Source organism: Amblyraja radiata, chromosome 5 (assembly GCF_010909765.2).
Source record: "Amblyraja radiata isolate CabotCenter1 chromosome 5, sAmbRad1.1.pri, whole genome shotgun sequence".
Lineage (NCBI taxonomy): Eukaryota > Metazoa > Chordata > Chondrichthyes > Rajiformes > Rajidae > Amblyraja > Amblyraja radiata.
Window position 1 is genome coordinate 22,948,926 of NC_045960.1, and position 13,566 is coordinate 22,962,491.

The 13,566-nt window shown below is 45.8% G+C and overlaps 1 protein-coding gene across 2 annotated transcripts; it reads right to left on the reverse strand.

Moving 5' to 3' along the window:
* Positions 1-5,473: 5,473 nt before the first annotated feature.
* Positions 5,474-7,475, reverse strand: LOC116973084 (glycine-rich RNA-binding protein blt801-like). 2 transcript variants are annotated; one of them, XM_033020765.1, is made up of 2 exons: positions 6,856-7,475; positions 5,474-6,717 (listed from the first exon to the last, which is right to left on the reverse strand). In XM_033020765.1, the coding sequence occupies exons 1-2, from the start codon at positions 7,458-7,460 to the stop codon at positions 6,687-6,689; spliced, it is 636 nt and encodes a 211-aa protein (XP_032876656.1). In that variant the 5' UTR covers positions 7,461-7,475; the 3' UTR covers positions 5,474-6,686. The 2 variants fall into 2 exon arrangements, with proteins under 2 accessions (XP_032876656.1, XP_032876655.1); XM_033020764.1 differs by having other exon boundaries at positions 5,474-7,475.
* Positions 7,476-13,566: the final 6,091 nt, after the last annotated feature.

A 13,566-nucleotide genomic window follows, 5' to 3' on the forward strand; every position in this document is an offset into this window, starting at 1 on the left:
GTTATAATGTTTGTAGATCTATAGCCTTCCTCACAAGTTATCACATACACATTTGCGGGGCAAGATGTTAAAATACAAAAAAGCAGAGCTTAAAAGAGAAACTTACAGCAATCGCCATTACTGGAGAGAAGGAACCAGGCAAACTAATGAGAGTAAAAGATGACAACTCCCTTGGATGTGGTGTTGAACACAAGCTTCTCAGAATTGGCAGATGATAATAATAATAAACTTTATTTATAAATCGCTTTAAACAACCGCAGTTGCCACAAAGTGCTGTACATGAGAACTCATGGACAAAAAGTTATTACAAACCATTAAAAACCGTAAAACGAAGGACTAAAAACAGTAAAAATTAAAAGACATTAAAAGCACTAAGAACAGGAGCAATGTCTCAGCCAGTGTCTCAGCCAGAGAATAAAAATGAGTTTTTAGGGAGGATTTGAAGATGGACAGTGAGGGGGCCTGTCTGATGTGCAACGGCAAGGTGTTCCAAAGTGCCGGAGCAGCAACAGAAAAGGCTCTATCCCCTCTGAGCTTCCGCTTAGACCGTGGTTCCTCAAGGAGCAGCTGATCAGCTGACCTGAGGCACCGGGCAGGAGCATATAGGTGGAGCAGCTCAGAGAGGTAAGGCGGGGCGAGCCCATTCAACGATTTGAAAACAAATAAAAAAATTTTAAAATGAACTCGAAAGTGCACTGGGAGCCAGTGAAGGGAGGCCAAAATTGGCGTAATGTGCTCCCTCTTTCGAGTTCCGGTCAAAAGGCGAGCGGCAGCATTTTGAACCAGCTGGAGACGAGCCAATGAAGCTCGTGCGACTCCAGAGTAGAGTGCGTTACAGTAATCCAGCCTAGATGTAATAAAGGCATGGATTACTGTTTCAAAATGCTGCCGCTCGAGGATGGGCTTCACCTTTGCCAGCTTCCTTAGGTGAAAGAAGCTGGACTTAACCACCGCGCCTATTTGTTTATCTAGTTTAAAATCACCGTCCATCCTAAAACCCAGGTTTAAAACTGTTGGCTTTACGGACAATGCCAGTGGACCCAAGTCAACAAAGGGAGGTTCACGGCAGCCATTGGGGCCAAACAAAATCACCTCTGTCTTTTTTTCATTAAGTCCCAGAAAGTTTAAGGCCATCCAGGACTTAATGTCCTCAAGACAGGACAGAAGTGATTTTAGAGAATAGTCGTCTTCTTTCCTGAGTGGCATATATAACTGGCTATCATCTGCGTAAAAGTGAAAGGAGATGCCATGCCTTCTTAAAATTGAGCCCAGAGGAAGTAGGTATAGAGAGAAGAGCAGGGGCCCTGAAATTGAGCCCTGTGGAACCCCATATGCCAAGGGAGTGGAGGAGGATTCAAAGCCAGCAAGGCTTACACGCATGGTTCTGTCTGCCAGATAGGACCTGAACCATCCCAGGGCACTGCCACAAATGCCCACTTGGTGCTGTAATCAGGAAATTAAAATTCCATGGTCCACTGTATCGAAGGCGGCAGATAGGTCCAGCAAGACAAGAACCACATAATTACCGGAGTCGTTTGCCAGGAGGATGTCGTTAAAAACCCTTAGCAGAGCCGACTCTGTGCTATGCATAGCTTTGAATCCAGACTGGAAAACCTCCCGAATATTGTGCTCATCCAGGAAGAGTTTCAGCTGAGTATAAACTACTTTCTCCATGATTTTAGAGATAAATGGCAACTTGGAGATCGGCCTAAAATTGGCCAGAACAGTTTGATCCAGGCCAGGTTTCTTAAGTAGTGGTTGCACTACTGCATGTTTAAAATTTACGGGGACAACCCCAGAACACAAGCTACTGTTTATGATGGTGAGAACCGACTGCCCTATACTCAGGAAAACCTCTTTAAAAAGAAGAGGAGGGACAGCATCACAAGGGGAACCCGACGGCTTAATATGGCTAACCACATCCTCTAGACCCGACAATGTCAGAGGCACAAACTTATCGAATGCCACATGGGGCCGGAACAGAGGGGTCAGAGGCAGGAGCTGAGATGAGAGCCCTTATAGAAACAACCTTATTGATAAAGAAGTGCAGGAAGTCATTGCACAATTCGGACGATGCTTCCAGGCAGACGGCAGATGGATGTATTGTCATCTTTCAAGAACCTGTGGATTCTGGAAGGAACCCAATTCACTGGAAAATTGAAAATGTAACAATCCCTGGAGTCAAAGGCAAGGTGCAGTTTTTCTTAAATGGAACATTGGTCCTTTCCTTTGTAATGGTGGTCAAAGGATCCTCACACGTACTGGCAAGAGCAGCAAATCCAGAATACTGAAAAGTTCTGATTGAATTGAAGGATATACATGCATTGCCCATTGGTTTAACAAGGCAGATGCCACGAGCTTACCTTCCTGGGGCATTGAATAAGTTGTCCAACCAAGACTGACTTTCTTACTTTGCAGGAACATGAATGCTTGAGGTTGAACAGCGGTGGCTCTCTGAATTTATTCAAGCACTCTGTAGACATTTATTCAGATCAGGTATTATTGGTTATTTTCAGAACCAGCCAAGCACATCAAATGGAAATTACCAATGTCACAGCAGTCTAGTTATGCGGACTTGCTGGCAAAAGGAATATGCTTAAACTGCTCAATTACGCTCCCAATTAATGCAAGGAACAAGGAAATGGAATATGCCATTGGAAACCTAGCTCCAATTAATATATAGACACAAAATGCTGGATAACTCAGCAGGAAACGCAGCATCTCTGGAGAGAAGGAATGGGTGACGTTTCAGGTCTCGACCCGAAACGTCACCCATTCCTTCTCTTCTGAGATGCTGCCTGCCCCGCTGAGTTATTCCAGTATTTGGTGTCTATCTTCCGTTTAAACCCAGCATCTGCTTTCTTTCCTTTACTCAATGTATATATATTTTTAATGTTCAGTCCATCTGGGGGATGGGATGAATAAATGAGAGATCGTGGGTCACAGATCCATATACGACACATTCAAGGAGTGGGGGTGGAAACCAAAGTTTACTAAAGAGGACATCTTGAATGCTCAACAGCGAATGCTAAATTGTCCTTTTATGAAGCTGCTCTTGGAATATTATGCCCAGTGTTGGTCACCCTGCTATGGGAAAGATGGCATTAACCTAGAAAAAGCTTTATGGGTGGAGGAGGAAAGAGGCAGCTATTCTAGAGAAATCAGTGACACTGCAGGATTTGGGACAGGTTGGAAGTGGGCAAAGAAGTGGCAGATGGAATACAGCAGAGCAAGTGTGGAATCATGCATTTTGATAGTAGGAATAAAGAAGTAGACTATATTCTAAATGGGAAGATAATTCAGAAATGGGAGATAATTCAGAAATGGGAGGTGCAGGATTCCAAATAAATTAATTTGCATGCTGAATCAGTAGTATTAAGTATTGAAAGCAGTTTGGGGGCTCATACGAGGAAGGATATGCTGGCGGGTCCAGGGGTTATGAGAATGATCGGGTTAACATATGCATTTGATGGCACTGGGCCTGTACTCACCGGAGTTTAGAGGGATCCCCTCATTGAAACTTACTGAATAGTGATAGGCCTGGATGCAGAGAGGATGTTTCCACTAAAGTGGAAGTCCAGGACCAGAGGCCACAGCCTCAGAATAAAGACATCTTTAGAAAGGAGACGAGAAGGAATTTCTTCAGTCAGAGGGTGTTGAATCTGTGTAATTCAATGCCACAGAAGGGTGTGGAGGTCAACTCAATGGATATTTATGGAGATGAAGATTCATTAGTACTGGTGTTAAGGGAGAAGGCAGAATGTGATTGAGGGGGGAAAAGACAGAAACTAGGTGCAGTAGGCCATTCGGGCCAGCAACACTATTCAATATGATCATTCAAAATCAGTACCCCATTCCTGCTTACTCCCATATTCCTTCATTCTGTTAACTCTCTTGAATACACCCAGTGAATTGTCCACCGCCTTCTGTGGCAGAGAATTCCAGATTCACAACTCTCCGGGTGAAAACTTTTTTCCTCATCTTAATCCAGAATGGTCCACCCCTTATTCTTAAAACTGACCTCTGGTTCTGGACTCGCCCAACATCAGTCTGAAGAAGGGTTTCGGCCCGAAATGTTGCCCATTTCCTTCGCTCTGTAGATGCTGCCTCACCAGCTGAGTTTCTCCAGCATTTTTGTCTACCTTCGATTTACCAGCATCTGCAGTTCCTTCTTAAACATCGGGAATTTTTTTCCATCGTTGAGCTAGCCCAAACCCATAAGAATTTTATATGTCTCTATAAGATCCCCTAGTCCTTCCATCTTTCATGTCAGTCCCGCCATCCTAGGAATTAACCTTTTGAACCTACGCTGCACTCCCTCAGACCAGCCACAATTTAATGGCAGAGTAAACTTAATGGGCCGAATGGCCTAATTCTGCTTGTGGACTTATTAACAGCTGAAAGGCCTAAACTCAAGCCAACTGCCAAAGAACGATTCAGCTTGACGAAAGATGTACGAATGGTCTGCCTGCAAGTAGACTTGTGCCAAATGGCCTAATTCTGCTCCTATAACTTATGACTTGAGGGACTGACAAAGGAAGCAGTTGGCCATAAGTTGATTTTAATTCTTTGAGTGCATGAGACTGGGGTGACCTCACTTAAGAGTTGTATAAAATCATGTTGCATTGTTATGGCAAATGTACATCAGCTGTTTCCCCGGTTTAGGGAATCAAGAACTAGAGAGCATAGGTTAAAATGAGGTGCAAAATGTAATAAAAAGTAAATTTGCTGAAAACAATAGCTGGTTAATCCACAAACCTGTGCCCCAGCCCAAATAAATTTCTAGTGACATTTAAACATTGCTTTAATTAGAAACCCACAGCTAGTTTACTTACAATGCCTGCACAAGAACATTAGGCAGAAGGATCCCAACCAAATATGTCATCTATATGTAGGAAAGAAGTGCACATGCTGGTTTAAATCGAAGGCAGACATAAAATGCTGGAGTAACTCATCAAGGCAGGCAGCATCTCTGGAGAAGGAATGGGCGACGTTTCAGGTAGACCCTTCTTCAGTCCTGTCTTGCTGAGTTACTCCAGCATTTTGTGTCTACCTCCAATATGTTATCTATCCATGTTCTCCACAAATGTTGCCTGACCCGGAGTTAATCCAGCACCTTTTTTTGTACACTGGCATCTGCAGTTCCTTGTGTCTCCATTAGTTATCATTTCCTTGACATTACCTGGTGTGTTCCTCTACTCATTCTTGGAATCTGCTGCAAGAGTGGATCCCCCATAGGGTTGGGCTGTGTACTAGGTTGCATGGTTCTCAAACCGAGTAGGGATTCTACTCTGTTATACCAGCAGTCAACCAGAAGTCCATCCGGATGACACAGGCATTTTAATTTATACTAAGAAAAATGCTGCAGGCAACTGAAACTTATGGGTGGAACCTGTGGACAGAACAGAAGTGGAAATCTTCAAGGTTGTTCACTCATCAGTACCTTTAGTTTCCAAAAAGCTTGATCGAGACATTTACTGAACATATTAACTTTTATTTTTCCATTGACATCAGTCTCCAAAGTGGCATGTTTTTGTACAAAAACGTTCCATGCTAACTCATGAATATTCAATAAGAAACAACTATCAATTTCCTACCAGTTTGCCATTAAAAAAAATTTAGCTCAAAGTATGTTGTATTGTTTAAGAGTAGGATGATACCAAAGTTTCACTGTAGGCTTCTCACTTGATGCAGTGGCCAAACCAAAAACTAATACACACACAGTGGTGTTCCAGTTGGGATGGCACCAATCTTAAGATTTACATAGAAAACAGTTTGCCAGATAACAATTATGACCCACAAAATAACACGGTAAGCGTACAATTGACGTTGATGGTTCGCATAATTTCTTCTCAAAACGCTGATGTTCTTTATGCTCTGCATTCGCTAAAGCACGGTCAGGTCTGTAACAGCAGATACAAAGTCAAACAGTTGCCCACGCATGGAATCTCCGGAGATTCGTGGCATTTTCCCCAAAACAGTTGAAAGTACAACGGATTTCCCAGATTACTTAAAAATAAATCAATTGGATCGTTGTTCCCCATTTAAATCAGAAATCTGGCCCATAAAAAAAAAAAAAGGTGAATAAAATAGAAAATGCCCCTACTTCCAACATTGGTCACGGCATAAGGACGAAGAAAAAAAATGGTTATGTTGCAAAGCAAAGCAGATACCCTGGCGGCCCCACAAATTACTGCGGGCATAGGGAGGAGCTGGATGGAGCACGTTGTCGAGACACTGGAGCATTGAGCCTCTGCACAAGGCGAGTGCGCCATTTTAAAACTGGAAGGGAGCAGAAATGAGCAGCTAAAGGGAGTGCCTGTGTTGTGACACTGAGCTGCCGGGCTACAATGAGGTGGTCAACGAGGCTGCACCCCAAGAGGCAAAAATAAAGAACAGATACTACAAGAGACAGATCCCGGGAGAGGAAAGGCTGTCGAGGGCCGGGCCAGGTGGAGGTTTGGGAACAGGATTTCCCCCTCACTCCTATTCCCGTTTTGGGAAACGTAGTCTGCAACACGAGGGGAGGGGGAGGGGGGGGTTCGCATGGGAGAGGGAATGAGAGTTAAGACAGCGTCCCGAACAAGCGAAATTGAATTCAAGAGATTAGACGGCGTTCGCCCCAAAAAAAGTCCCTTCAGAAACAGCGAGTGGTGGATCGCGGCGGGCGGGCGGGCCGGGGCCTCCTATCTGCTGGACTGGTACCGGTCGTAACTAGCGCCGCGGGAAGCACCACTGCTCCGGTTGTAGCCGCCGCTGCCGCCGCCGCCGCCGCCGCCGCCTCCGCCCGACTTGTCGTACTGTCGGTAGCCGCCTGAGCTAGAGCCATAGCCGCCGCTGCCGCCTCCATTTCCGCCGCCGTAACCACCACCTCCACCACTGCTGCCGTAGCTGCTGCTGCCGTAGGAGCCGCCGCCGCCGCCGCTATAACCGCCGCCTCCATAGCCTCCGCCGCCGCCGCCTCGTCTGTAGCCGCCACGGCCTCCGCCGTCACTAGATTTCTTCTCGGCGTGGTCGACACGTATTTGGCGGCCGTCGACCACCTTGCCGTTCATGGCCTGCAGGGCCTCGGTGGCATCCTCCGGGTTCTCGAAGGTGATGAAGCCGAAGCCGCGGGAAGCCAGGCTCGCCTTGTCCTTGATCACACGGGTGTCCACGATCTCCCCGTACTTAGAGAAGACGGACTCCAGGGCCGGCTCGTCCGTCTCGAAGCTCAGGCCGCCGACGAACAGCTTGCGTTCGTCACACATTATTCTGGTTGGTTGTTTTTTTGGCGGGGTATTTTCCCCAGATCGACGGAGTGAGCAGCGGCCGCTCCTTTGCACTGACGAACGAAAGTGCGCACCTACCGGAAGGGAGCCGTTTATATAGGCCAGGCCCTGTGCCCCGCCGTAATCGGCTCTCCGGGCCACACCAGCCCGCAACGTGGTTCCGGGCGGGCCCGGTCTGCGAGCCCACATGACTCGTCCCCACGTCGCGGGAGGTGGAGCCCGCCATTTTGGGGAGGGAGATCCGGCCTCGACCCGAGGGTAATCTATTAATCTCCGGCCCCCTCACCATCACCACAGCATAGGGTCGGTCATAGACGCTCTTTAATTTCCCCACTTCTGCCCTTAATGTTGACGCGGCCTCGGGTTTTACCAGAGACTGCCCACGTTGCCGCCATTTTGCTACGAGCGAAGGGCCGGTCGAGACCAGCTCCGACAACCACGTCTCATGCAGCGAGGTGGCTCGTCCCACTGCGGTTCGTCCCACTGCGGTTCCCTGGGATCTGAGGTGGCTGATGAGTGCGGTTCAACCGCTGACTTGCACAGAAGGGGCAGGAGGCCGGTGTGGCTTTGTGAGGCGGTTGTGATCAGCTCCCGCCGGAGTTTCTCAGCACCACCACGTTGCGGGCTAAGTGGCATTTATTCTAAGGAGCACATCCTTGAATCTTTTCCTATGTCCACCCAAAAATCTCTTCCTGTGACATAGGGAAGATGTCAGTTTGGCCGGGCTGGTGTAAGAAATTATGTGGCCGAAGAAGACGACAGGGCTCAGCCAAGTCACATTGAGCTTACTGTTAGTGTAATGAAGTGCAGGTACAACGAAAACAATTTAAATGAAAACAATTGTAAATTATACATCTATTGCATTCTTTCACAAGACTATATAGATAAAAAAGATTGCAAAAGAATATTCATCAGTAAAAACACAATTCATTAAGGTCTTAGTTGATCTTTTACCGTGGCAAATTTTTCTACACTCTCCCCTTCTGAGTCTTTGTGTGAATGTTGACCTTTACCTCATCCTCATCACTTCTTCCCAACATGGCCAAAGCTTCAGATGACATGTCTTCATCCATATTAGTTTACAAAGTATCCCTCATCTATGCCCAGGTTATTTCCAGATAAGGATTCAAAAAGGTAAAACTCACACTGGCACTGGGGCATGCAGAGTATTAACAGGAGAGAAGAGCATGCTGACCTTCGACGGTTATTCAGAGTACAGCAGCAGCAGTATAGGCAATGCACACATATGCATTTTCTGGCAGTGTTTGTCACGATTAAATGTTAAGAGATGAAGCCACCCAATTTGTTAAACTACTAAATGCAGGAAGGATAAAACGCTGCTCCCTCAATTCCAACAATAGCAATGAAGTATTTTGTGTAAATGAACAGTCTGTCACAAAAATCAATGAATTAACTTCATTCATTCCAAATGGCTTTTCTCCACTACTTTCTCCCAAGCCTGCTGCCCTTTGGTGGGACACTCAATACATGTGGGACTGCAGATGCTGGTTTAAACCGAAGATAGTCACAAAATGCTGGAGTAACTCAGCAGGTCAGGCAGCTTCTCTGGAAGGAATGAATGGGTGACGTTTCGGGTCGAGACCCTTCTTCAGATTGAGGTCAGAGGAGAGGGAGATACTTAGATAAGGAAATGTAATGTGTGAAAACAGGACAAGGGATGGAGGTCTCAAGGAAAATGTAAAATAGATAATTGTTAGCTGGGAGAAGCTAACAGCAAAGCAAACAAAATGTAGTCGGGTACAGACTAGCCTGAGAACTGGGAAGGGGGAGGGATGGAGAGAGGGTTACTGCTGGGGTGTAAGCTGCCCAAGTGAAATATGACGTGCTGTTCCCTCCAATTTGCTCTGGGCCTCACTCTGACAATGGAGGAGACACAGGACAGAAAGGTCAACCTCCTATGCTACAGGGAAGTCCCAACCTATCTAGCCCCTCCTTATAGCTCAAGCCTTCCAGAATTGCACACAACACTCCAAATCTGGCCTTACCAATGTCTTGTACAGCTGTAACATAATATCCCAACTCCTGTACTGAATAGCCTAACAGGTGAACAGTACAATGCAGGAATAGGCCCTTCATCCCACATTGTCTGTGCCAAGTTAAACATATGTCTGTGAGCATGTGATCCATGGGCCTCTATTCCGTGCCTATTCATGTGCCTATTTAAAAGCCTCATAAACGGCACTATTATATCTGCTTCCACCACCACACCCTGGCAGCCATTTCAGGAACCTACCACTCTTTGTAAAAAAAAAACTATCCCCTCTGACCTTAAAGTTATGTCCTCCAGTCTTTGAAATTTCCATCCAGGAAATACTGAACTGACTGTCTACCCTACCTACGCCTCTCATCATTTTAAATACTATAAGGTTACTCCTCAGCCTCCAACGTTCCAGACAAAAACAATTCAAGTTTGTCCAAACTCTATAGCTGTGTAGGAAGGAACTGCATATGCTGGTTTACATTGAAGATAGACACAGCAGTAACTCAGCGGGACAGGCAGCATCTCTGGATAGAAGAAATGAGTGATGTTTCGGTAAGGGGGATCTCGACCCGAAACGTCACCCGTTCCTTCTATCCAGAGATGCTGCCTGCCCCGCTGAGTTACTCCAGCATTTTGTGTCTATCTCATTATAGCTAATACCCTCTAATCCAGGCAGCATCCTAGTAAACCTCTTCTTTATCCTCTTCAAAACCTCCACATTCTTCCCATAATGGGGCAACCACAACTGCACGCAACACTCAAAATGCGGCCCGACTGAAGTTCTACAAAGAGACATGACTTCCTGACTCTTATATTCATCTTCATTGGTGGTCACTCGAAACACCTGTGTGTGACTATGTTTAATGTGGGGAGACTGGTGCACCCTCAGCCACCACACGGTCCGTGACAGATCGGGGTCAGGATCCAGGTGCATGGCGTCCGTTTTTCAGAGACCATTTTCTGCTGCAGCCTTCATCCGCCTTCCCAGCCGTTGTGACGCTCCACTAAGGTCAGCCACCATCCTCCGCCTGTTCCATCGTTGAGGTCTTGGTTGGATTACTCTTTGTCAGAGATTTCCCCCTCAACCTTACCGCTATGGGTGGCCCTATCAGGAGCATAGTTCCAGATGGCATCGCTCTCAGGATCTCAGGACCACACAAGCTTCTCCACCACGACAAGGTGACAATCCATGATGATTCTTATATTCAATGCCCTGACCAATGAAGGCAAGCATACCATACGCCTTCATTACCTCTGTGTCTACTCATGTCACTTTCAAGGAACTATGGACTTGGACCCCCAAGATCCTTCTGTACAATAATGGTGTCATGGGCAATGTCATTAAGTATACTCTCCCCTTATATGTGACCTCTCAAAGTGCAACACTGAACATTTGTTTGGATTAAACACCATCTGCCATTTCACTGCTCATAGAAACATAGAAAATAGGTGCCATTTGGTTCTTCGTGCCAGCACCGCCATTCAATATGATCATGGCTGAAAATCCAAAATCAATACCCCATCCCTGCTTTTTCTCCATATCCCTTGATTCCATTGGGCCTAAGAGCTAAATCTAACTCTCTCTTGAACACATCCAGTAAATTGGCCTCCACTGCCTTCTGTGGCAGAGAATTCCAGATTCACATCTCTGGGTGAAAACGTTTTTCCTCATCTCAGTCCTAAATGGCCTAACCCTTCTTAATATGTGACCCCTGGTTCTGGACTCCCACAACATTGGTAATATTTTTCCTGCATCTATCCTGTCCAATCCTCTAAGAAATTTGTGTTTCTACGCTGCACTCCCTCAATAGCAATAATGTCCTTCCTCAAATTAGGAGACCAAAACTGCACACAATACTCCAGATGCGATCTCGCCAGGGCCCTGTACAACTGCAGTAGGACCTCCTTGCTCCTAAACTCAAATCCTTTTCACTGGCTTTTCATTGGCTTTCTTCACTACCTGCATGCTTACTTTCAGTGACTGACGTACAAGCACACTCAGGTCTCGTTGCACCTTCACTTTTAATCTGACACCATTCGGATAATAATCTGCCTTCCTGGTCTTGCCACCAGAGTGGATAACCTCACATTTATACAAATTATACTGCATGTGCCATGCTTCCGCCCACTCAGCCAACCTATCCAAGTCACCCTGCAGCCTCATAGCATCCTCCTCGCAGCTCACACTGCCACCTAGCTTTGTGTTATCATCCGCAAACTTAGAGATGTTGCATTTAATTCCCTCGTCTAAATCGTTAATATATATTGTAAACAACTGGGGTCCCAGCACCGAGCCTTGTGGCACCCCACTAGTCACTGCCAGCCATTCTGAAAAAGGCCCGTTAATTCCTACTCTTTGCATCCTGTCTGCCAACCAGTTCTCTATCCATGTCAATACCCTACCCCCAATACCATATGCTCTAACTTTGCACACTAATCTCTTGTGTGGGACCTTGTCAAAGGCTTTTTGAAAGTCCAGATACACCACATCCACCGGCTCTCCCTTATCCATTCTACGTGCTCATACTGCATCTGTGACTGATCTATACACTGCTGTAAACTTTAACTGCTTTCTTCTTTGTCTGCAACTGCACCAAATTTACCGATTATTTACATGCTTGTCCAAGTCATATCACCAACAACAACGGTCCCAGCACTAATCTCTGTGGAACGCTACTGGTTACAGACCTCCAGCCAGAATAACACACTATCTTATTTTGTCGCGAGGTGAGCCAATTCCATTACCAGGTTAAGAACGTTTGAGTTATAAGGAGAAGCTGAATGTAGTAGACAGATTGGTGAACTTTGCTTGGTCCATTGCTAGTACTGACCACTGAAGGGAACTGGAGGAATAAGGATCTTAAGAAAGCAGCTAATATCAAAGACTCGCACCACTCTAAGGCCGTGCTCTCTTTTCATTGCTACTATTGCAAAGAAGGTACAAGAGCTTGAGAACCATTACCTCCAAGAACAACTCCCTCCCATCAGGTTATTGAACCATCTTGCATAACCCTGACCACAATCCTACAATAGCAGCAAATCATTATGGACATTGCACTAATATGATTACACTACCTACTTTGCACTATTATGGTCTATTTTACTTAGAATAACTGATCATTTATTGTATATTTATATTTTTTGTTGTGGTTTTGTTTAAAGCTGCAGTAAGAAAGGACACTAGTTTGCATGTGTCCTCATTCTGACAACGGGGGAGGCCCAGAACAGGAAAATGGGAAGTGGAGTTAAAATGATTAGTAACCGGGAGATTCAGCTGGTCTTGGCGGACCGAGTGCAGGTGTTTGTCATAAGGTCGCGTAGTCTTTGCATTGGCGAGACCAAGTATAGACTAAGTGACTGTTTCTCCAAATACTCCACCTATCTGCCAATCAAACCCTCCTCACCTGTATCCATCTAACACACAGACATAAAAGATACGGTTGTATTTGAGGCAGTGCAGAGAAGGTTTCTAGGATCAAGATGGACAAATTAGAAGATACATAGAAACATAGAAAATAGGTGCAGGAGTAGGCCATTCGGCCCTTCGAGCCTGCACCGCCATTCAATATGATCATGGCTGATCATCCAACTCAGTATCCTGTACCTGCCTTCTCTCCATACCTCCTGATCCCTTTAGCCACAAGGGCCACATCTAACTCCCTCTTAAATATAGCCAATGAACTGGCCTCAACTACCTTCTGTGGCAGAGAATTCCAGAGATTCACCACTCTCTGTGTGAAAAATGTTTTTCTCATCTCGGTCCTAAAAGATTTCCCCCTTATCCTTAAACTGCGACCCCTTGTTCTGGACTTCCCCAACATCGGGAACAATCTTCCTGCATCTAGCCTGTCCAACCCCTTAAGAATTTTGTACGTTTCTATAAGATCCCCCCTCAATCTTCTAAATTCTAGCGAGTACAAGCCGAGTCTATCCAGTCTTTCTTCATATGAAAGTCCTGACATCCCAGGAATCAGTCTGGTGAACCTTCTCTGTACACCCTCTATGGCAAGAATGTCTTTCCTCAGATTAGGAGACCAAAACTGTACGCAATACTCCAGGTGTGGTCTCACCAAGACCTTGTACAACTGCAGTAGAACCTCCCTGCTCCTACACTCAAATCCGAAGGGTTTAGGAGAATATGGGACAATGCAGTCAAATGGGATTAGCACGGAATACCAAATCAATCAGCATGGACAAGTTGGACCAAAGGGCCTTTTCCATGCTGTATTGCCTAATGACGAATAGAGGTTGAGCCTACAATTGAGGATAGAAGAGGATAAAATTGAGTCTGAA

What these genes read in the sequence shown, in the direction of transcription:
- LOC116973084 (XM_033020764.1), bottom strand. Translation starts at nt 7,460, where the DNA reads ATGTGGGCTCGCAGACCGGGCCCGCCCGGAACCACGTTGCGGGCTGGT.